Below are 24,384 nucleotides of genomic sequence, written 5' to 3'. Positions count from 1 at the left end.
ATATTTAATTTTTTACCATTTTAATACATAGTATAATCTTTTTAAAAAAATTCTTTTTAGAGGGAGAGCTTGGTGGGGGTGGGGAGGGGCAGAAGGAGAGGGAGAGAGAATCTTAAGCATGTTCACACCTCACACCCAGCATGGAGCTTAACAGATGGCTTGATCTCACAACCTTGAGAATGTGACCTGATCCAAAATCAAGAGTTGGATGCTCAACCAACTGAGCCACCCAGGGTCAGTACAGTACAGTCTTTTAAAATCTACTTTGATAGGATTTGTAATGAAACTTAGTCTCAGGAAATGAACCTAATTAAATATTACAGACTGCAGCAAAAGATAAATGTTAAAGGTATTTGAGCAGAGCATTTATATAGTAATCATTACATAATATATAATTACATAAAAATGAAAACTGAGAGAATGGTTGAATAAGTTATTATGCTAGAATGTTATGCAGGTATTTAAATATAGTTTAGAAAGACTTTTAGGATGTCAGGAAAAATGCTTCTGTTTATAACATTAGATGGAAAAAATGAGGGTAAACATTGTATGTGCAGTGAGAATTCAATGTATAAAAGAATTGAGAAGGCAGAGATGCCTAGTTGGCTCAGTTAGTTGAAAGTCCAAATCTTGATTTTGGCTCAGATCATGATATCAGGATCATGGGACTGAGCCCCATGTTGGGCTCCATGCTGTGCATGGAGCCTGCTTGGGATTCTCTCCCTCTCCTTCTGTCCTTTCCCTACTGATGTTCTCTCTCTCTCTCTCTCAAGTAAATAAAACTTTAAAAAATTGAGAAGGCAGAATGGAATGCTGTTCACTAATATCCTCTAATTTCTTATGCGTTATATTACTGAAAGGTTAGGATATATTATTGTGTGGAGTAAAATAACCACTAAGATCAAGTATCCTGAGTTCTGACATTTTTTTTTATTAGACAGCCCTGATTAATTAAATGTTAAACTTTTAGTTTACATATCGGTTATTTTATTTGAAAAACAGAACTAGCCTACACATTTTTACGTACTAGCTCAGTGCAGAGCACTTTTGTTTAATAAATATGCTTGTTGAATCACTGAATATTTATGGTTAAAGTAACAATAAACTGATGTTTCAGGTTTTCAAGCCAATTGTGGAAAAATTTGGTTTCCAATTTAATTGTGACATTAAGATGAGGTAAGTTACTTATTTGTTAACCCTTTGGCCCTCTATTTGCACTTAAAATAGTGGGGAATTAGACCTTAGAGAATTATTCTGGAACCTACTACTTCTTGTAATAATTAGAAAATAATTGTAGGAAATACAATTTATAGGAAATAATTATGCTTTGTGCTTAAAAACAGTAAGTGGCAGGGGCATGGGATCTTAAAAGCAGATAGAAATGCTATTTGCTTGTTTTTAGGGAGAAATATTTTTAAGAGAATTGCTACACTGAGGGGACCTTCATATCGAGTGTTATCCATGCTCAGCACAGATGGAGTACTTTCTCTGTGCAAACAACTGGACTAGGCACTACAGGGTCATAAAAGGGATTCTCCTCTACAGTGCATGCAGAATTATTTTCCTAAGAAACACATTGGATATTCAGATTATTTCTCTTCAAGCCTTCCCTTCTGTCACATGATAACAAGGCCAGATTTCTTGGTGTGGCATTTAAGTGTGCTGCAATCCTGTTCCAGTTTACCTTTCTAGCATCAGTCCCTGCCCTTGCCCCCATGCATTCTAACGTGTTTACTTGCTCTTTAACCGTACTTTGTGCCTCTGGGCTTTCATTTCTTTATGTTTTTACTCCCCTGCTTTCTTAAAAACTGGAAATCCTATATTTTTTCAAAATGTAACTAGTAATTTCTTTTATTTTTTAATTAAAAAAAATTTTTTTGTGACTTATAATTTCTTGTGTGAATTGTCCATGGGTATATCTCAATTGGAATTCATATTTGCATCTCTCTTGTAGTCTTTTTTACAGTCTGATGTCTTCTAGTAGGTTGCTTATAGAGCCATCTCTTGATTGGATGGGGAGCTCCTTGTGGATAGGAGCACTGTTACTTTCATCTTTATGTTCCCAGCATCTTCCATAAAACAAATGACGATATTGGAGTTAAAATTTTGTTAGAAAAAAAAAATTTTTGTTAGTGTCCAGTTACTTAAATATTCATCATATATTTACTGAGTACCTCCTACTTACCAGACATTGTTTTAGGGCGCTGCAATATAGCAGGAACAAAATAGACAAAGTTCTGCTATCAAGGAGCTTAAATTCAAAAACAGCACTGTCAAAAAGAACTTTCTGCATTGAGGGAAATGCCCCCTGTCTGTCCAATATAGTAGTCACTAGCCACACATGACTACTGAGCATTTGAAATGTGGCCAGTGTGATTGGGGAGCTGAGTTTTAATTTTTCTTTTTTAAATTTATTTATGATAGTCACACAGAGAGAGAGAGAGAGAGAGAGGCAGAGACACAGGCAGAGGGAGAAGCAGGCTCCATGCACCGGGAACCCAACGTGGGATTCGATCCCGGGTCTCCAGGATCGCGCCCTGGGCCAAAGGCAGGCGCCAAACCGCTGCGCCACCCAGGGATCCCCGGGGAGCTGAGTTTTAAATTAAATTTAAATTTAAATAGTCACATGTAGTTTGTGATTACCATATTGGACACTATTACTTAGAAATTTGGAACATGAATTATATGTTTGGATATCATTCACAGGTTATTTTATTGTAAATGTTTAGCTTTATTTTTGTTACAATCAGTTTATGTGAGTATTTGTCATACTTTTTATAGAGGCTACTACCCAAAAGGGGGTGGTGAAGTGATTGTCCGAATGTCACCAGTTAAACAGTTGAACCCAATCAATTTAACTGACCGTGGTTCTGTGACTAAGATATATGGAAGAGCTTTTGTTGCTGGTGTTTTACCATTTAAAGTAAGTTGTCTGGAAGTTTATGTGGGTCTTGGTATTATGTCATCAAAATTTTGAAATTATTAAAAGCACTTAATTTTTTTAAGATCTTATTTTTAAATTCGCTAGAACTTAAAACCCCGAGATCAAGAGTTGCATGCTCCACTCCATGGGATGCCTGGGTGACTCAATTGGTTAAACATCTGCCTTTGGCTCAGGTCTTGATCTCAGCATCTTGGGATTAAGCCCTGTAGCATCAGGCTCTCTGCTAGAGGGAAATCTCTTTCTCCTCCTCCATCTGTTCTCTCTCAAGTAAATAAATAAAATCTTAAAAAGAAAAAAAAAGAGTTGCATGCTCTACCAATTGAGCCAGCTAGGTACCCCTAAAGCACTTAATTTTTTAATATTTTCATTAAAAAATTTTTGTAAACATTTATGCTCTTTACTCTTGAAAATCTAGTTTTTATATAATGCATGTAAAAGTTACTAATTATGTTTCTTTGAAGGCTTGAAAACAATTGTCAAAATAATTATTAACTTATTTTATTCTTATTTTTCTGTCTTGCCAAAATAGGTAGCAAAAGATATGGCAGCGGCAGCTGTAAGATGCATCAGAAAGGAGATTAGGGATCTGTATGTTAACATCCAGCCTGTTCAGGAACCTAAAGACCAAGCCTTTGGCAATGGGAATGGAATAATGTGAGACAATACACTTTTTCCTGGATACTGATTGAGAGCTCTGAAATAATTATTCTGTTTGAATTAAAGATTTGTGGTTTTTTTAAGTATTAAACAGTTCTAAAAATGCATATTTTTAAGGACATTCCTACCTAAAACAACAGTATGATGAATTAAAATGATTATTTTATTCTGAATTTTTTTCCTAAGGATGGTTTGCTTTTTCTTACATTGTAAGAGTCTTTTCAGTCTTAAGCTAATCAGAAGTTAGCCTTTGAAGCTGATCCTGAGAGAAATATTTCCAGTTGTTTTTCTGTACCTCAACTGTGAAGTCCATTTACATGTAAATATTAGATAGGCAAAGGTCTATTTAGAAAAGAATTACATTAATTTAATTAGGAATTACTGATTTAAATATAAAAATGCTTGGGGTGCCTGGGTGGCTCAATCAGTTAAGCATCTGCCTTCAGCTCAGGTCTTGATCTTGAGGTCCTGAAATCGAATCCCGTGTCAGGCTCCATGCTCAGTGGGGAGTCTGCTTCTCTTTCTCCCTCTGTCTCTCCTCCTGCTCATGCTCTTCACCCATGCTCGCTCTCTCTCAAATAAATAAATTTTAAAAAAAAAGCTAAAAAAATATAAAATGCTTCAATTGATCTTTTGAAGTATAAGAGTATCTCTTGTGGATAAAAAGCCTCGTTTTCAGAATTTCTGTTAAAGGGTTTAAATGCATGTTCATTTGCTAATACTACCTAAAAACTGTAAAACAAAACCGAACATTTCTGTAGAAAGATTTTTTTCTTTTTTTATTGAAGTATAGTTGATATACACTGTTAGATTAATTTCAGGTGTGTGGTATAGTGAATTGACAATGTTATGTTTTGCTTATCACAAGTGTATCTTCCATCTGTCACCTTACAATGCCATTACAATACCACTGACTATATTCCCTATTTGTACCTTTCATCCTTGTAGACTTACTCTACAAAACTGGAAGCCTGAATCTCCCATTCTCTTCACTTATCTTACCCATCTCCCATCCCCTCCCCTCTGGCTACCATCATTTTGTTCTATATCTGTGGGTCTGTTTGTGTGTTTGTTTTGTTTTTTAGATTCCATGTATAAGTAGAATTGTGTGGTATTTGTCTTTCTCTGTCTGACACTTAGTCTGTTGCTTTCTAGGTCCACCCATGTTGTCACAAATGGTAAAACCTCATTCTTTCTTATGGCTGAGAAATACTCTATTGTGTGTATATGTACCACATCTTTAGCCATTCATCTATTATGGACACTTGAGTTGCTATTGGCTATTGCAATTATTGATAGATAGTACCATTTTGTTCATTGTTTTCTGGGTGTTTTTGTAGTCCTCTGTTTCTTCTTCTCTTGCTCCCCTTGTGATTGATGACTTTTGGTAATGTTCTTTCTCTTGGTGTTTTATTTTCTGCGTATCAAAGTTTTAGTTTTGTGGTTTCCTTGAGGTTTATGGATAACATCCTAAGTATATAGCAGTCTATATTAAGTTGGTCACTTAAGTTTGAACACATAAAAAGACCTTTTCATTTTAGATAATTATAAAACCCTTCATATTTTTAATTTTTATTAAAGATTTTTAAAAATTATTTATTTTAGAGAGAGAGGAAGAGGGAGAGAGAGTGTGAGTGGAGGGAGGGGCGGAGGGAGAGAGAGATCCCAAGCAGACTGACCTGAGCGCAGAGCCCCATGCGGGGCTCTATCTCACAACCCTGAGATTATGACCTGAGCCCACATCAAGAGTTGGATACTCAACCAACTGAGCCATTCAAGTGCCCCTCATAGAATATTTATGGTAAAGTAGAAATGGTATCATTTAGTGTGGATGACAAAATTTCTAGAAGAGCCATTCCCTTACCTGTGAATGGATTAGAATCTAGTGTGACTTGTTGGAAGTGCTGAAGAATACTAATGCCCTCATGAAGCTGGAGAATGCTAATCATGCTGCTCTTGTATAAAGAATTTCACTTTTGCAATATACTAGATCTAATCCTATGTACTTAATAGTCACTATTCCACTGTCTTGCATTTGCATGTAATTTTAGAATATTTATAGCATAGATAGTAATATTTCTTTTTTTCTTATATAGCATTATTGCTGAGACATCCACTGGCTGTTTGTTTGCTGGATCATCGCTTGGTAAACGAGGTACAGATAAATGAAGGGGGTCCACAATTTCTAGTGGTAACGTAAAATTTTTTAATTATCTGTCAGGACTAGAGTGTAGCAAGTGTAAAAGAATATGATTAACTGATTCTGTTTTATAGTCAGTTAATAAATTAATTAAAAAATAAATAAATTAAAATTAAAAAAATATAGTCAGTTAAAATTTCAGCCTTTCTCCTGACTTTATACTTTGAAAAATCTCAAACTTATGAAAAAGTTGAATGACCAATGAACATCCATATACTGTTCTCTAAGGTTTACCAGTAGTGAACTTTTAGCTACAAGTTTGTGTGTTTCTGAACTATTTCAATATAAGTTGCAGATAGGACATCTTACCCTTGAATACTGCAGCATGGATATCCAAAGAGCAATACCTATGTAATCACAGTACCATTTTACACCCAAAGAATTTGTCTCTTACATTCTGATATAACCAGTTCCCTCTAAAATATTTTTTAGAGCAGTGGGGCTTGTTTGTGGGTTGTTGTTGTTGTTGTTGTTGTTTTTTGAGCACTTACAGCAGTTGGTCATGTCTGTTTAGTTTCTTTCCTGCTACAGAATAGTTTCACCATTCTTTTTCTCTCATGATACTGACATTTTGAAAAGTCCAGTCATTTTCTCATAGGATTTCCTACAATTTGGATTTGTCTGGTTGTCTCATGATTAGATATCTTCTGATGAAACATTTTTAGTAGGAATAGGTGACTGTGTACATTCCATTTTACCACAGCAGGATTGATGATAATGTCAGTTTGTCCTTTATTGGTAAAGCTAACTGTGATCACTTGGTTAAAGTAGTGTCCTCCAGGTCTGTCCGCTATAAATCCTTTCCTTTTGTATAAGTAATAAGTCATCTGGGTTAGTACTTTGAGACCATCTGATTATCTTATTCCTTTTTTTTTAAAATTTATTTATGATAGTCACAGAGAGAGAGAGAGAGAGGGGCAGAGACATAGGCAGAGGGAGAAGCAGGCTCCATGCACCGGGAGCCCGACGTGGGATTCGATTTCGGGTCTCCAGGATCGCACCCTGGGCCAAAGGCAGGTGCCAAACTGCTGCGCCACCCAGGGATCCCTGATTATCTTATTCCTATACAACTTTCATACAATGGTTTTAGCGTCTATTGGTGACTCTTCCCTGCATCTGTCATTATATTGGTGGTTTCAGAAAACTGAATTTTTAAAAAGATTTTATTTATTTATTCATGAGAGACACAGAGAGAGAGGCAGAGACACAGGCAGAAGAGAAGCAGGCTCCCTGCAAGGAGCCCAATGTGGGACTCGATCCTGGATCCCGGGATCATGCTCTGAGCCAAAGGCAGATACTCAACTGCTGAGCCACCTAAGTGTCCCAGAAAACTGAATATTTTTATGAAAGGGAAATGTAGTTAAGATTTAATATATTTAGGAGAGGAGATATGTGTGTACATCTGATTGTTAATATTTGAAGTTACTTTTGCCATTGAGGTGACTTCTAGTTGGACTTCTTGTTTGGATAGCCAACATATCAGCATCATCTGGGAGTTTGTTTTAAATACAAGTTTGGGGGTTCATTTCATACCTCCCAAATTAGAATCTCTGGAAGTGGACCCAAAGATCTGTTTTAATAAGCTCACCGGATACTTGTGAGGTATAATGAAGTTCAAGAAGTAATGACCAAAAATAAACATTTAGAGTACACTGATTACTTGTTAGGTCTAGTGAAGCATCAATGTGGATAGTGATAGTGAGCCTAACAGTCTAGAGAAAGCAAAGGTAATGCAAAATATAAAATAGAGACCAGGAGCCCATGTAAGTAATGAGTGCTGGGCAGACATGCAGACATTGAGTAGAATGAGTTCATTGGGTACCACCATGTGCCAGGTAGTATATACTAGGGTCACAGATGTGAGAGCCACTCGTGTTTCCTGGCTTAGTCTGGCAGAGGAGACAGAGAGGCAATGATTTTGGTATTCCCAGGATATCATAGGTACACAGGGGAAGAACAGCTAATTCTCCTTTGGGGGCCAGTTGACCCCAAATCTGGCTTCTGCCATTCAGCAATCCTCCAGTGGGTTCTGTAGATTAGTACAAATTAGCCAGGGACACCTGGGTGGCTCAGTGGTTGAGCGTCTGCCTTTGGCTCAGGTCATGATCCCAGGGTCCTGGGATTGAGTCCTGAATCAGGCTCCCCAAAGGGGGAGTCTCTCATGAATAAATAAAATCTTAAAAAAAAAAAAGTAGAAATTAGCCAGATGTCACAGTGAGTTAAGGAGGAAGGACACAGGATAGTGCTGACATAAAAGAGTAGTGTGGGGCAGTCCAGGTGGCTCAGCAATTTAGCGTTGCCTTCAACCCAGGGTGTAATCCTGGAGATCTGGAATCGAGTCCCATGTCGGGCTCCCTACATGGAGCCTGCTTCTCCCCCTGCCTGTGTCTCTGCCTCTCTCTCTCTCCCTCTGTCTGTCATGAATAAACAAATAAAATCTTTTAAAAAAATCTTAAAAATCTTAAATTAAAAAAAAAAATCTTAAAAAAAAGAGTAGTGTGTTCTTTGGGCAGCTGCAACTCTGTGATGTGTGTAGGATCTGGAGTGGGAAAGTGCAGATGAGGTTAGAGAGGTTGACAGATGCGATATTTTTTTTTTTTTAATTTTTTTAATTTATTTATTTATAATAGTCACAGAGAGAGAGAGAGAGAGGCAGAGACACAGGCTGAGGAAGAAGCAGGCTCCATGCACCGGGAGCCCGATGTGGGATTCGATCCCGGGTCTCCAGGATCGCGCCCCGGGCCAAAGGCAGGCGCCAAACCGTTGCGCCACCCAGGGATCCCCAGATGCGATATTTTGAAAGACTTCATAGGCCATGTAAAGGGTTTCATCATGAAAATAAAGATTTTAAGGAGGAACATAATGTCAGATCTTTCGAAAGGTAATTCTGATAGATAAATGGAGGATTAGAGGAAAACCGTATTGGAGGCAGGAGGACAAGACTTTTGTAGCTGTTCAGGTCAGAAGTGGTAAGGGCCTATACAAACGAAAGCAGTAACTCGAGTTAGAGTGGAGAGTACCAATAGCAAGGATATTAGGAGGGAGAGTAGGTATGTGGTGAACAGTTGCATATAGAAAGTTAGAATAGCAATGGGAAGAATGACCTAGATTTCTAGCTCTGGTAACTAGAAACATTAACAACTTGTGATATAGGAGGTTGAACTCATTTGCCAGAGTAGATGATAGTTTTAGATATGTTACATTGAGATTGTATAAAGCAACCAGTACTCTGTTACTGCTAGCAATACCTAGGATATACATTGCTGGCCAGCTCTGAAAAAATTTCTAGTATTCCATCAACACTTTTTTTCTGACTTTGTCATGTGAGACCATTTTTACTTTGAAGTTGCTTTTGGATAACATGGTTTCAGGGTACATAAAACTTACCTTTAGAGTTAGTATAGTAGGAGGGAATAGATGATAGGGCAACATTCTTACTCAGAGTGGCTCCTGCTGGTGCTCTCCCTTGTTTCCTGTTGTCACAGATGTCAAATGAGATGTCATTAGCAAATGTCAAGGCAGCATGGGGTCTTATCTCTCCATCTAGGTAGAATATATTAAGGATATCAGAGAGAATGTTGTAGCTTCCATTGTCCCCCTTCATTTCTGCTGGGGAAGAGGTCCCCTTTCATTTCTGATTGAAAATAACTGGAAAATTACCAGACCCTGAATCCTAATGTCTGGGAGTTACTACAAGAAGCAACATTAGCTTGTTTGTTCATGCCGTCATTTGTGGTGGAAGCAATAACCTGGAACTAGTCATGTTTGTCACTGTCACAGTCACTAAAACCATTTTGATCTTAGTTTTTTTATCTGTTGAGTAAGAGAATTAGCCTAGAGAATCTCTCAAGTCCTTCCAGCTATAACATTCTTTGATCTTGTAACAAAGGCGAGGTTTTGTTCTGTTTGAGAGTCCTGGGACTTTAGATGGAGGCAGTGTAGTCCTATGTCTGCCAGTATCCTGCATGGCAGCTGGGGGCTTTCCTTTTCTGATACATGAGATCAGACCACTGTCTGTGTATAAGGATCCCTTCCAACTTTATATGATTGCAGTATGGACAGGATATATTTTGTCTTTACATTATTATGTATTCTTTGCCCACTCTTGTCTTTCAGTTAGTTGTGTTCTTTAAACATTTTTTTAACTTTTTTTTTTTTTTAATAGACTGTTTAAGCATGGGGGGAGAGGGAGAGAGAGAATCTTAAGCAGGCTCCATGCTGGGCTCCAACATGGGGCTCCTATCTCAAGACTCTGAGATCATAACCTGAACTGAAATTAAGAGTCTACCAACTGAGCCCACCAGAGGCCCCTCAGTTAGTTAGTTTCTTTACTGTGGTAGCAAAACAGTCAGCTAAGGTACACTCTGATTAATCAGTCCCTGTTATCAGTGTGTGGAAATTGCCTAGGTTAGAACAAGCACTTTACTTCCCTCCTTCGGTATATGTAGGTATATGCTACATATATGGCATCTATGGTATGTGTATACATACATGTATACACATACCATATATATATATGCGCTAATTCATGGCATCTCTCTGATGTCCTAGAGTCAATCCTTTGGCCTTCTCTTCTTAATCTAATAACCTTTTTTATAGTATTGTCCTTTCAATAAGCTAGAAGGTACCCAAATCATTGAATATTCATTTTAATTTGCTGGATTATAAACCATCAGTATTGAGACCTTTTTAAGAAATATCCAAAATACCAGAAGATTATTTGTCCGTTAGAAAAGCATGAAAATTTCAGAGGAAGTTAGGATTTTGCTCTTTTGTTTAGAACATAGTACCAATAAGCAGATTTCTCAATATACTTAATTTTGTTCAGTTGCCACAGACCTTTACTAATAACTGGTAATGATATAGATCCATTCATACCAATATTCACTATCAGGGCCACTGGGTCAGAGGGAATGTGAGTGGCTCTGGAAAACACTTTGTCATTTGGCAGAGAAACCTTAGTACATTTCCTCTTCTCTAATACTGCCAAGCCAGGAATTCTTTCCTTCTACCTCATACTCCATCAAATTTTAGTCGTTTTCCAGCACTCACTTGAGTCCTTTATGCTCCATGAAACCTTCTTGTTCATGGGACCTTCATTGTTCTAGGACCTATAATGTTTTCTTTGTGAACTTTCACTAGGGATATAGTTTATACCTTAGAGCTTACCTGCTTATCCTCTAATTCTCAAGTATATGAGTATTTCTTTATATCGTCTTAGCAAAGGAACCAGTTCCTTTTTTTTTTTTTTTAAGATTTTATTTATTTATTCATGAAGAGACACAGAGAGAGAGGCAGAGACATAGATAGAGGGAGAAACAGGCTCCCTATGGGGTGCCTGATGCAGGATTCGATCCCAGGACCCTGGGATCACAACCTGAGCCGACGGCAGACACTCAACCACTGAGCCACCCAGGCATCCCAAGGAACCAGTTCCTGTTACTTAGTGTGAGACACACATACTAGATACTCAGTATTAACTATTATTACTAGCTTATTATGAACCAGTCATGGTAATATATGTTTTATAAATATTATCTCTAATTTCTTTAACAACTTTGCAGCTTATGTATTATCTCCATTTCCATCTCCACTTGGAAGAGGAAACAGCAGAGGCTGAGTAGTTGAAATTCACACCACATGTTCCAAACCACCTCATTTAGTCATGTACTTGACTGACTGATGTTGTAAAGATAATTATAATAACTGCTGTAAGGAAAAACCATTAAAATTTTGAAAATCCCCCTTTTCTAGGAAATCTTACCAAGGCATATATATAATCAAATGGATTTCCACATATAAAATAGAAATAAAAACTAACCACAGTCTCGTACCTTAAAAGACATTTTTATTTGTAGCCAGGGACTTCTTTTAGTTTAAAGTAAATAATTCAAAAGAATCATTTGAGGGGCGCCTGGGTGGCTCAGTCGATTAAGTGGCTGACTCTTGATTTCAGGTCAGGTCATGATATCAGGGTTCTGGGATCCAGCACATGTCAGGGTCTGTGCTTAGTAGGGAGCCTGCTTGAGGATTCTCTCTCCCTCTCCTGTCCCTCCGCCCCTCCTCCTTCACCCTCTCACAAATAAATAAATAAATCTTTAAAAAATAGAAGCATTTGGGGGATCCCTGGATGGCTCAGCAGTTTAGTGTCTCCCTTCGGCCCAGGGTGGGGTCCTGGGGTCCTGGGATCAATTCCCACATCAGGCTCCCGGCATGGATCCTGCTTCTCCCTCTGCCTATGTTTCTGCCTTTCTTTCTCTCTGTGTCTCTCATGAATAGATAAATAAAATCTTTAAAAGAAAAAAAAAAAAAGAAACATTTGACATTCCACTACTTTTGACAGACTTATTTTGTAGTCAGCATTATATGAAGATTTGGGGTGTATGTGTGGAGAGGTAACGAGTAGGCATGGGGATAAATATTCTTATTTTCAAAATAAGATAATACCTGTTTAAATCTAAAGAAATAAAATTTTGGGCAGCCCCAGTGGCCCAGCGATTTGGCGCCACCTTCCGCCCATGGTGTGATCCTGGAGACCCGGGATCGAATCCTGCGCCAGGCTCCCTGCATGGAGCCTGCTTCTCCCTCTGCCTGCGTCTCTGCCTCTCTCTCTCTCTCTCTCTCTCTCTCTCTCTCTCTCTCTCTCTCTCTCTTTCTCTGTCATGAATGAATAAAAAAAAAATTATAATATTTGATGTAATTTTTTTAGATTTTTATTTATTATTTATTTGACAGAGAACACAAGCAAGAGGAGCTGCATGCAGAGGGAAAACCTTAAGGAGCCTGATGTGGGGCTCAGTCCCAGGACTCAGGAATCATGACTTGAGCCGAAGGCAGACACTCAACCACTGAGCCACTCAGGCACCCCTGATATGAGAATTTTATCTGCTCTTAGATTAAACTTAATTCTTTAACTTAAAAAAAAAAATCCTTTAGGGCAGCCCCAGTGGCCCAGCGGTTTAGCGCCACCTTCAGCCCGGGGCGTGATCCTGGAGACCCGGCATCGAGTCCCACGTCAGGCTCCCTGCATGGAGCCTGCTTCTCCCTCTGCCAGTGTCTCTCTCTCTCTCTCTCCCTCTCTGTCTGTCATGAATAAATAAATAAAATCTTAAAAAAAAAAATCAATTTTAATGGAATTACCTACAGACTAATTATAACATGTATAAATTGCAAATTTAAAATTTTGAAGTTGAGGCATAGTATTATGGGGTTATCACTTAGTTATAAATTGGTTTCATAATTAGTACTTTTATTTTTTTAAGATTTGTTTTGAAAGTGAGAGAGCACACAAGCAGAAAGGGCGGAGGGAGGGAGAGAGAGAGAGAGAATGAGAATCTCAAGCAGACTCCATGCTGAGTGCAGAGCCCCATGCAGGGCTCAATCCCAGGACCTGAGCAAAACTAAAAGACACTTAACCAACTGTACCCACCCAGGTGCCCCTCATAACTGGTATTTTTAAAACAGGGCCAAAGCAGCCTGTTTTTTCCTCTACTGGGTTCATTTAAAGATAGAAATTATTTGTATGTGCTAAGCTCTCGAAGATTGAATATACTTTAAGATCTAAAAGTTCTGTTATGTTGGGTGGGTTCAGAGGCCTAAAAAATGTTATACTGGTGCTAACTGGGACATATTATTTCAACTTTTTGTCTCTTCATAATTAACTTAGTTTTTTTGCATTATGTCTGTTATAGGTGTAAATGCAGACAAGGTTGGAATTGAAGCTGCTGAAATGCTATTAGCAAATCTTAGACATGGTGGTGCTGTCGATGAGTATTTGCAAGACCAGGTAATGACACTTTTATTTATTTATTTATTTTTTTAATTTTATTTTATTTATTTATGATAGGCACACAGTGAGAGAGAGAGAGAGGCAGAGACATAGGCAGAGGGAGAAGCAGGCTCCATGCACCGGGAGCCTGACGTGGGATTCGATCCCGAGTCTCCAGGATCGCGCCCTGGGCCAAAGGCAGGCGCCAAACCGCTGCGCCACCCAGGGATCCCCGTAATGACACTTTTAGTATAAAAACCTTTGAACATTAGATTTGAATATTTGGTAATTGGAGTGACTATAAATTTTATCTTAAGTTTTTTTATTTATTTAAGTAATCTCTCTACCCCATGTGGGGCTTGAACTCAAGACCCTGCAATCCAGAGTCACATGCTTTTCCAACTGAGCCAGCTAGGTACCCCAGAATGAATATAAATTTTAATCATTGATTGGCTTAGTTCAGCCAGTTTTTAAATATTCTGGAATTACATTCCTCAGATTTCAGTGTTCATTTTGACCTGGCTACAGCATTTGGCCCACGTGATCACTCTTTTTTCTTGAAATACTTTCCTCACTTGCTTTCTTTTTTTAATTTTTAAATTTTGTGGAGTGGGGAGGATACAGAGGGAAAAGGAGAGAGAACCTTAAGCAGACCATATGCCCAAGATGGAGCCTGACATGGGGTTCAGTGTCATAACCCTGAGATCATGACATGAGCAGAAATCAAGAATTGTATGCTTAATCCACTGAGCCACCCAGGCACCCCTCTCACTTGCTTTCTGAAACATTATTATCTTTCTTTTTCCCTGGGCGTGTATTCTAGTCTCTTTGCTAGTTTGATATTACTATTGTTTTCAACTCATCAACATCTAAATTTTGGAGAATCCGTAGGCTGAGTCTCATGCCTCTTTATCTATGTTCACTCCCTCAGTTGTTTTGTCCAGTCTCATAGCTTACATACCATCTGTAAAAATATAAGCATTGTTGTACAAACAACTCACAAATTTATATCTAGCTCAGGCCTTTCTCCTTAACTCCATATTCATATATTTTGTGACTGTAAGCATTTCCACTTGGACATGTCGTAGACCTCTCAAACTTAACACATCTACCACATGCTAGTGAATATTTCCAAGTGAGATCTTCTTATGGTCCACTGTCTTGATAGATTTCCTGTTTTTTCTACCACACTTTTCTCTCCTTAATCTCAGACCAGCAATCTACATTAAGAAATATTCTCTCCAGGATTTTTTTTTTTTAAGATTTTATTTATTTATTCATGAGAGACACAGAGAGAGAGAGAGGCAGAGACACAGGCAGAGGGAGAAGTAGGCTCCATGCAGGGAGCCCGATGTGGGACTTGATCCCGGGACTCCAGGACCACGCCCTGGGCCTAAGACAGGTGCTAAACTGCTGAGCTACCCAGGGATCCCCTTTCTCCAGGATTTCTTAACCAGTTTCTTTCTTTTCTTTTTTTTTTTAAGATTTTATTTTTAAGTAATCTCTACAGCCCAATGTGGGGCTTGAATTCACAACCCTAAGATAAAGAGTTATGTGCTCCTCTGTCTGTGCTAGATAGGCACCCTTCCTCCCATCGACCCCTTAACTAGTTCCTTAAACAGTTTCCCTTATTTCTAGTCTCTTCCTTCTTAGGTGTACTCTATACTCCAAGTAATTCTGTATTAGTGTATTTATTTACCTGTTAAAATGTTGTAATTTTAGAGACTGGAAAAAGTTAGTCATATATTCCAGCTTGCTGAGGCAGTCTGATTAAATATATTAACTTTTAACTCTATATTTTTTTCTTAAACATTGATTTTTTTTTTAAGATTTTATTTATTCATGAGAGAGACAGGCAGAGATATAGGCAGAGGGAGAAGCAGGCTCCCTGCAGGGAACCCAATGCAGGACTTGATCCTGGGACTCCGGGATCATGCCCTGAGCTGAAGGCAGATGCTCAACCACTGAGCCACCCAGGCGTCCCGATTTTAGAAAATCTATGTTGACAACTGCTACTAAGCATTTCTGTACCATACCACAGACTTTGGCTGACACAGGTTTTCTATTATCTTAGGACTTCTGGAAACCTAAAGTAGAAATTCTCTTAGCTGTTTTGATTTCTAATGGTATTTTCATGTGGTAAGCAGTAGAATTTTAACTCCAAATGTTAGTAAATGTATGAAATTTTTCTTCTTTTTTTTTAATAGTTGATCATTTTCATGGCATTAGCTTGTGGAGTTTCCAGAATAAAAACAGGACCAGTTACACTCCATACACAAACAGCTATACATTTTGCTGAACAATTAGCAAAGGTGAGTATTCCATTAGAAAGAGTAATTGATTTTTATTGTAGCCAATTTTGGGTCAGATTGTAATAAACAAAAAACTTAATCATAATTGCTATCCCTCACCTAGTAATTCCTGTGTGGCTGACATTGAGCTAATTCAGTAATTTACCTGCATCATCTTATTCTGCATTACCGTTTTATTATTTGTTTATTTATTTTTAAAGATTCATTTATTTGAGAGAAAGCACAAGAGCTAGGAGATGGGCAGAAGGAGAGGGAGGAACTCAGACTCCCTGCTGAGCATGGAGCCTAATAAGGAGCTCAGTCCTATGACCCCAAGATCACAACCTGAGCCAAAACCAAGAATCAGATGCTTTACTGATGGAGCCACCCAGGTGCCCTTCTGCATAACCATTTTTTTTTTTTTTTTTTTTTTTTTATTCATGAGACACAGAGAGAGAGAGGCAGTGACATAGGCAGAAGGAGATGCAGGCTCCATGCAGGGAGCCCGACGTGAGACTCAATCCCGGGTCTCCAGGATCAGGCCCTAGGCTGAAGGCGGCACTAAACCAATGAGCCACCTGGGCTGCCTAGATAGTTCTTTATTATTCTCATTTTGCATGTGAATAAAATGAGGTAGAGGAATTAAATTAATTACTCAAGACCATATAGTTTCTTAGGGGCAGAGCTGGACTTTGAGCAAATTCAGGAAAGCATACATCAGAGCTCACGTATGGTACTGCCTGCAGGATAAAGATGTTTTGGGCAGCCCGGGTGGCTCAGCGGTTTAGCACCGCCTTCAGCCCAGGGCCTGATCCTGGAGATCTGGGATTGAGTTCCATGTCTGCTCCCTGCAGGGAGCCTGCTTCTCCCTCTGCCTATGTCTCTGGCTCTCTCTCTCTCTGTGTCTCTCATGAATAAATAAATAAAATCTTTAAAAATATAAAAAAAACAAAAAAGATAAGTTTTGATGAGAATTATGAAATTAAATCATAAGGAATTTGTAGTTGCCCATAAACTTAAATATTAATATAACATTTAAATGTTTTATTTTCTTGTGATTCTATGGTAGAATGGAATATATGCTGAAATTTTAACAACAGCCCTCTTAACTTTTATGAGTAGATTGACAATTTTTAGTGAAATAGGGTTTGGTATTATATAAGCTCATATTTGTACCCTTTCTATAGCATTTTAATTTTAATTTTTATTTATTTTTATTTATTTATTTATTTTTAATTTTATTTATTTATGATAGTCACACAGAGAGAGAGAGAGAGGCAGAGACACAGGCAGAGGGAGAAGCAGGCTCCATGCACCGGGAGCCCGATGTGGGATTCGATCCCGGGTCTCCAGGATCGCGCCCTGGGCCAAAGACAGGCGCCAAACCGCTGCGCCACCCAGGGATCCCATTTTTTTTTTTTTTAATTTTTTATTTATTTATGATAGTCACAGAGAGAGAGAGAGAGGCAGAGACACAGGCGGAGGGAGAAGCAGGCTCCATGCACCGGGAGCCTGATGTGGGATTTGATCCCAGGTCTCCAAGATCGCGCCCTGGGCCAAAGGCAGGCGCCAAACCGCTGCGCCACCCAGGGATCCCTATTTTAATTTTTAAAAATGACTAATATGTATATTTCATCTGTAACTAATACAATTTCCTTAGAGAAAATTTGGAAAACAAGGGGAAAAATCTTGTCATAATTCCCTTTTGCCCAAAAGCACTGTTGACATTTAGGTATTATCCTCTTAAAAGTGTTTCTCTTTGTAATTTTTTTTTTTTTCCACTGAATGCATACAGCTTCACTTCTTGCCTTTTTCAGTAATGCTGCATATTTCCAATTTGCTGTAATCTTTGTAATTTCATAAAGTGATATAAAATTTATAACTCAGAATTTTATGAAGGTGCTGACCTTAAGTATTTTTTAAAATTATAAAAGTAATACTATTAAAGAAAATCTAAAATTCAAAAATTAAAAAAAAAATTATAGAAGTATACTAAGCACAAAGTCACTTTGCCTTACTCCCAACAGTTTATTTGTATGATTTTTAAGAATATATATCTTTTTTCTTATTATTAGAAAGCATAGATAAGAAGCATTGTGGTGTCCAACTCTTGGTTTTGGCTCAGGTCATGATTTCATGGTCATGAGATCAAGCCCTACCTGAGGCTCTGAGCTCATTGCAGAGTCTACTTGAGATTCTCTTTCCCTCTTTTTCTCCCCCTCCTGCTTCTTCTCTCTCTCTTTCTAAAATAAATAAGTAAGGGCAGCCCTGGTGGCGCAGCAGTTTAGCGCCGCTTGCAGCCCTTGGCGTGATCCTGAAGACCTGGGATCGAGTCCCATATCGGGCTCCCTGCATGGAGCCTGCTTTTCTCCCTCTGCCTGTGTCTCTGCCTCTCTCTGTCTCTATGAATAGGTAAATAAAATCTTTTTAAAAAAATAAAATAAAATAAAATAAATAAGTCTAAAACAAAAAAAGCATAGGTAAATTTTGGCTCAATTGTAGGAAAAGGCTAATAGGAATTACAGGCAAATTATATTTGATGTCGAGAGATAGTTGACTGTATTTTTTATTTTTCCATTAGTGCTGTATTTGTAACTGTTGTCTGTCTTTGTAGACTATGATCTCCTTGATAGTAGGGACCAAGTTATATTCATATAGTCATTTTACAGTACTTCGCATATAGTAGACACATCTTATTTGAAATGAATACAAGTGAAAAGTGCTGTGAATTGGCATTTATAGTTCTGGTTTCTTGTTCAGCTTTGTTGTATTTTAACTGAGTGATTCGGGGCAAGCAGCTTGATCTTTCTGTGCCTCTCTGCAGATAACTGATCTATAAAATCAGAGACTGATACATAGTCCCTTAAGACTCCTTCCAACTTTAAATTTTTGTAGTTTTCAGTATGTTTATATATAGGTTAGAAATGATTTCCTTGGTTATTTATGTAATGCTTACAATGTGAAATATATATATATATGCACATATATAATTACATAAATAATTTGAATATATAGCTTAGGATTCAATGTTTATTCATTCAACAATAATTTTCAGTGTCTAGTGTATATCAGTACACTGCCACATAATACTGAAACTGGAGTAATTTGTGAATATTACTATTCAACAGGGCCCCAGAACAATGGTTTTCAAACTGTGTTTCATAGAATCCTAAGGTTTTAGGCATATTTGAATTCCCTTTGCTACAGATTCAATATACTCAGTTGTTTTTATTTTAATTGCTTTGTTAGAATGAACACAGTAGCTTTTTTTAAAAAAATCATGTTTCCAGAATATAATGATAGAGATGATATAGGGACACAGAGAGAGAGAGAGAGACAGGAAGAGACACAGGCAGAGGGAGAAGCAGGCTCCATGCAGGGAGCCCTATGAAGGTCTCTATCCTGGGACTCCAGGATCATTCCCTGGGCTGAAGGCAGGCTCTAAACCGCTGAGCCACCCAGGGATCCCCAGAGATCATATATTTCAAAGCCAAACTTGAATTAGTTAACCAGTAAAAAATACAATGTTAAGCCCAATAAAGATGAAGGGCCTCCCCTCACCTTTCTTTTTGAACTAAATTTTTTTTTTTTAATAGCATATTTAGGGAATTCAATTAGCAAGAAAAATTTGAGGGAAATTAAAAACTTGATACTTGACAAAGTAGAAGTATAAACGCTTTGGTGCCATGTTTTAGAAAAAAATTTAGGAAGAAGGTAGTGAAGGTATGTTATAGTTAACAGTTAAGATTTTATTTGTTCTTTCATGAGAGACACAGAGAGAGAGAGTCAGGCTCCATGCAGGGAGCCCAACGTGGGAGTTTATCTGGGTACTCCAAGATCATGCCCTGGGCAGAAGGGAAGCGCTCAACCGCTGAGCCACCCAGGCGTCCCCAACAGTTAAGATTTTAAAGATGATAATTGCCTAGCTTGTAAATGTCCTGGGGATTTTGATTCAGTGGATATGGAGTGGGGCTGAGGCTGTATATTCTGACAGAACTGCACAAGTACGTATTATTTCTGAACGAGAATCCTGGTTCTGGAGGAAAATATTTTATATCCAGGCTACTGAATTTCTCATGAGTCATTTGATCTTTGTGCGTCTAGCTGCTTCAGAAAAATGAGTTTGGGCAGCCAGGGTGGCTCAGCGGTTTAGCGCTGCTTCAGCCCTGGGCCTGATCCTGGAGACCTGGGATTGAGTCCCATGTCAGGCTCCCTGCATGGAGCTTGCTTCTCCCTCCGCCTATGTCTCTGCATCTCTCTCTCTGTGTGTCTCTCATGAATAAATAAATGAAATCTTTAAAAAAAAAAAAAAAAGAAAGAAAAAAATGAGTTTGATATTAATTATCTGCCTTTTTAAGTTGGATGTATGGGCTCTCCATCTCTCCTCATATTGTTTATGTACTAAGTACTTTTCTGGTTTCAGGCTAAATTCTCTGTGAAGAAATCAGAAGATGAAGAAGATGCAGCTAAAGATGCTTATATTATTGAGTGCCAAGGAATTGGGATGACAAATCCCTATCTATAGGATATTTGCCTTTTAAATAATACTTCAATGATGTATTGCACTAATTCATTTCATAAATACTAGAAAACAACGAAGAAGAAGTAACTTATTAAAGGACCTGACATAAATATGGAGATGAAGTATAGACTGTTGTAGATTTGCGGAGAATGCTTCATCAAATTAATCTCACTTTGACTATCTCCTAAGATAAGGACAATGAAATATGAGAGTTGATGAGTATGTATGATGGCTGATTTCAATATTAAAGTATTGAGATGGAGTATTCTTTCCACCCTAAGTGTGTTTTTCTTTTTTATATAATAAATTAAGTCAAGGATGTAAATTTGGTCTGTAATTTGTGTCTGGTTCTAATCACTTTACTGAAGCTTCATGTAAAGTATAATGAAACAACTTTTTGCACAGGTACTTGGAACAATAACACTTAATAAGCATTTTCTCATTCCAATTATATGTACCTTCTTTCTTGTGGGTACTTGGTAAATATTGATTTTGAATCTGTGGAATGTTTTGAAATCCAAACAATGAGGATTGCAAAATTTGCACCCTAGTATATTTGTCTAAATTCAGCCTACGTATGTTTTTGTTTGGCTTTCAAAACATTGAACAGATTAAAAATCTAATTAAAAAATAATTGAGCACCTTTAGAACAGAATGTGCTTTTCATCAGTTTCTATTATCTTATACCTAGTCTACTTCCACATTTAGATTACTTCCTGTTCCCTGTAGGCAGCTGAGGTTGTGACTCAAATGAAACTGGTTTGGTGTATCAGCTAAATATGCTGTCCTGTAATATACATACAGTGAAGAAGTTTTTGAAACTTGGTTTTGTTTTGGACTTTATCCAGTGATGATTAAAACATAATATAAGATCTAGATCTAGGGGATGGTATTATAATACATTCAGAAAGTGCTGAATTAGTCTGTATAGAATGAAATTAACTCCCATGTACATGATCATCATTATGTTATCAGTGATTTTTTGTGGCCTCAGACAGTTGGGTTCCATTTGTTCTAAAGATGTGATAATAGTATTGGCTTGCTATTTATGTTCTCACTAAGTAGATACATTTTATAAGTTCATCTGTATTAAGACTTCTGAATACAAATAATTCTGTTGATTTGATGCTATATGTACAGTGGTTGTTAAGAATATTCTTTAAACCAGTAGCCTTCATGAGTGAAGTAAGTCAGTCGGAGAAGGACAAACAGTGTATGTTCTCATTCATTTGGGGAATATAAATAATAGTGAAAGGGAATATAAGGGAAGGGAGAAGAGATGTGTGGGAAATATCAGAAAGGGAGACAGAACATAAAGACTCTTAACTCTGGGAAATGAACTGGGGGTGGTGGAAGGGGAGGAGGGCGGGGGGTGGGGGTGAATGGGTGGCAGGCAATGAGGGGGACACTTGACGGGATGAGCACTGGGTGTTATTCTGTATGTTGGTAAATTGAACACCAATAAAAAATTAATTTATTTAAAAAAATAAAATAAACCAGTAGCCTTTAAATGGGTATTCATAGCACTTGAGTTTCACAAAGCCTTTCCATGAATTCCAAGTTCGCACATTACAGTAGTTTTTTACTGTAAAAAATACAATTTTTTTTTGGAAATTTGTTTCTAAATTTCTCTGCTAAAATATGTACTTTCTCCCAAAACTGTGTTGCCTGCTGTCAAGGTAGTTCTTTGCAGGTTCTCCTTTTTAGCTTCTTTCTCACAACTGCTGTTCTTCCTCTTTACAAAAGGAAAGTGTATTTTTTATCCATCCTATTTTTTACAGCAGTGCCTTCCCCAGAGTATATATAAAGGGACAACTTGAAATATTAGTCTCTAAAAAGATACAAACTTGCATCTTATTTTATATATTTGCATGATTTTAAGTAAGGAAATGAAAACATCAGTGTTTACTTTCCACAGGTCAATCTCATATCTTTAAATAAAACATTTTTCTGATTATTAGGAGAAATATTTTCATTAGCTTTGCCAAAGGCTACAGAAAGTTTAAATCTGTTTTCTAACTTTGAGAGTTTATTGCTTAGGATTTATGAATTCTTCACTTTCTATTCATTCCTACCATATGGTGTGTGTTTTAGCATCTATATATTTTTAATATTCTATAAATATGCACATAATTATTTTTTTTATTTTTTATTTTTATTTTTTTTATTTATTTATGATAGTCATACAGAGAGAGAGAGAGAGGCAGAGACACAGGCAGAGGGAGAAGCAGGCTCCATGCACCGGGAGCCCGACGTGGGATTCGATCCCGGGTCTCCAGGATCGTGCCCTGGGCCAAAGGCAGGCGCCAAACCGCTGCGCCACCCAGGGATCCCTGTAATTATTAATATATATATTTTAAGCCTCATATTTGCTTGATAACCTTTTTTTGCAATTGATTTCCAGTGAGCTCTACCTCGTCCCAGTACCATAGATATACATGATCTAATTTTTTATCTTTTTATTTTTAAAGATTTTATTTATTTATTTACAGAGAGGCAGAGACCTAAGCAGAGAGAGAAGAGTCTCCTCATGGGAAGCTTGATGTGGGACTTGATCCCAGGACCCTGGGATCACGACCTGAGCCAAAGGCAGATGCTTAACTGCTGAGCCACTCAGGTGCTCCCATGATCTAATTTTTAAAAGCAGATCATCAATGTGAGGCACTTGGGTGACTCGGTTGAGCATCTGACTCTGGATTTCAGCTTAGGTCATAATCTCAGCATTTGAGATCGATCCCTGAGTTGGACTCTGTGCTGAGTATCAAACCTGCTTGGGATTCTCTCTCCCTCTGCCCCTTCTCCTCTCTTTCTCTTTCTTTCTCTCTTGTCTCAAAAAAAAAAAAAAAAAAAACTTAAAAAAAAAACATTATCATTAAGAGATCTATATCCATAAGATTTTACTTTTATATTTAATATTTCAAAACATGTATTTTTTTTTGTTTTTTTAATATTTTTTATTGGAGTTCAATTCTCTAACATACAGTATAACACCCAGTGCTCATCCTGTCAAGTGCCCTTGTGGGGCCTGTGCCTGTCACCCAGTCCCCCCATACCCCCCCCTCCCACCTCCCCTTCCAGTACCCCTTGTTCGTTTCTCAGAGTTAGGAGTCTCTCATGAAAACATGTATTTGTTATGCTCAACTCTATAGTAATACTAATTGTAATTAAGCCAAGAGAAATTTAAAACATTTTTTTTCTTAAGATTTTATTTATTCATGAGAGACAGAGAGGCAGAGACGTAGGCAGAGGGAGAAGGAGGCTCCCTGCAGGGAACCCGATGTGGGACTCGATCCCAAGACTCTGGGAGCATGCCCTGAGCCAAATGAAGACAGATGTTCAACTGCTGAGCCGTCCAGGTGTCCTGAAATTTTTAACATTTTTAAGAGTCTTGTGTTTCCTGAAAGTTTTAAAACAATGCAAATTAATATGTATATTTTCATTACAGAAAAATAGGACAAAGTAGACTTTTAAGCATAAAAACATAAAATTATGAGGGAAGTGGAATGTATTTCTTTTCATGGAGATAGTGGATATCAAATAGTTATAGCATTTAGAGTCCAGTGGACAAATTTGAGAGTGGTGGAATATTTTTATTTGAAAATGGCCATATTTATAAAATGAAATGAGATTCTTTGCTCTAACAATTGAAACTTAGGAACCTGGGTGGCTCAGCGGTTGAGCGTCTGCCTTTGGCTCAGGTCGTGATCCCAGGGTCCGGGATAGAGTCCCGTATTGGGTTGCAGGGAGCCTGCTCTCCCTCTGCCTCTGCCTCTCTCTCTTCTGTCTCTTGTGAATAAGCAAAATCTTTTGTTTTTTTAAAAAGAAACTTGTGATGAAAAATTTTGGTGCCAGATAACTGGTAAGAGAGCATTTCTCTGTATATCTGTGAGGGGATTTCCAGAAGAAATTAGCATCTGAATTTGTGAACTGAGTCTGGTCCTTCCAATGTGGTAGGCCTTGTCCAATCTGCTGAACACCTGAGTAGAACAAGGCAAAGGAAGG

The 24,384-nt window shown here is 37.8% G+C and overlaps 1 protein-coding gene across 3 annotated transcripts in view; it reads left to right on the top strand.

Annotated features, from left to right (window-relative positions):
• The window catches only part of RTCA (RNA 3'-terminal phosphate cyclase), a 28,612-nt gene extending 7,905 nt beyond the window's left edge, over nt 1-20,707 (top strand). For 2 of the 3 annotated variants that reach the window (XM_025996566.2, XM_025996568.2), the window contains 7 exons: nt 1,118-1,176; nt 2,782-2,923; nt 3,474-3,598; nt 5,698-5,756; nt 13,493-13,587; nt 15,777-15,881; nt 20,284-20,707. In XM_025996566.2, the coding sequence (XP_025852351.2) occupies nt 1,118-1,176; nt 2,782-2,923; nt 3,474-3,598; nt 5,698-5,756; nt 13,493-13,587; nt 15,777-15,881; nt 20,284-20,385 (687 nt within the window). In that variant the 3' untranslated portion in view covers nt 20,386-20,707. The remainder of the gene's footprint in view (nt 1-1,117; nt 1,177-2,781; nt 2,924-3,473; nt 3,599-5,697; nt 5,757-13,492; nt 13,588-15,776; nt 15,882-20,283) is intronic. The other variant, XM_025996567.2, reaches the window with a different exon arrangement.
• Nucleotides 20,708-24,384: the final 3,677 nt, after the last annotated feature.

Source organism: Vulpes vulpes, chromosome 3, assembly GCF_048418805.1.
Source record: "Vulpes vulpes isolate BD-2025 chromosome 3, VulVul3, whole genome shotgun sequence".
Taxonomy (NCBI): Eukaryota; Metazoa; Chordata; class Mammalia; order Carnivora; family Canidae; genus Vulpes; species Vulpes vulpes.
Note: the sequence above shows the minus strand (reverse complement) of the source record. Positions and strands in the feature narration are given on the sequence as shown.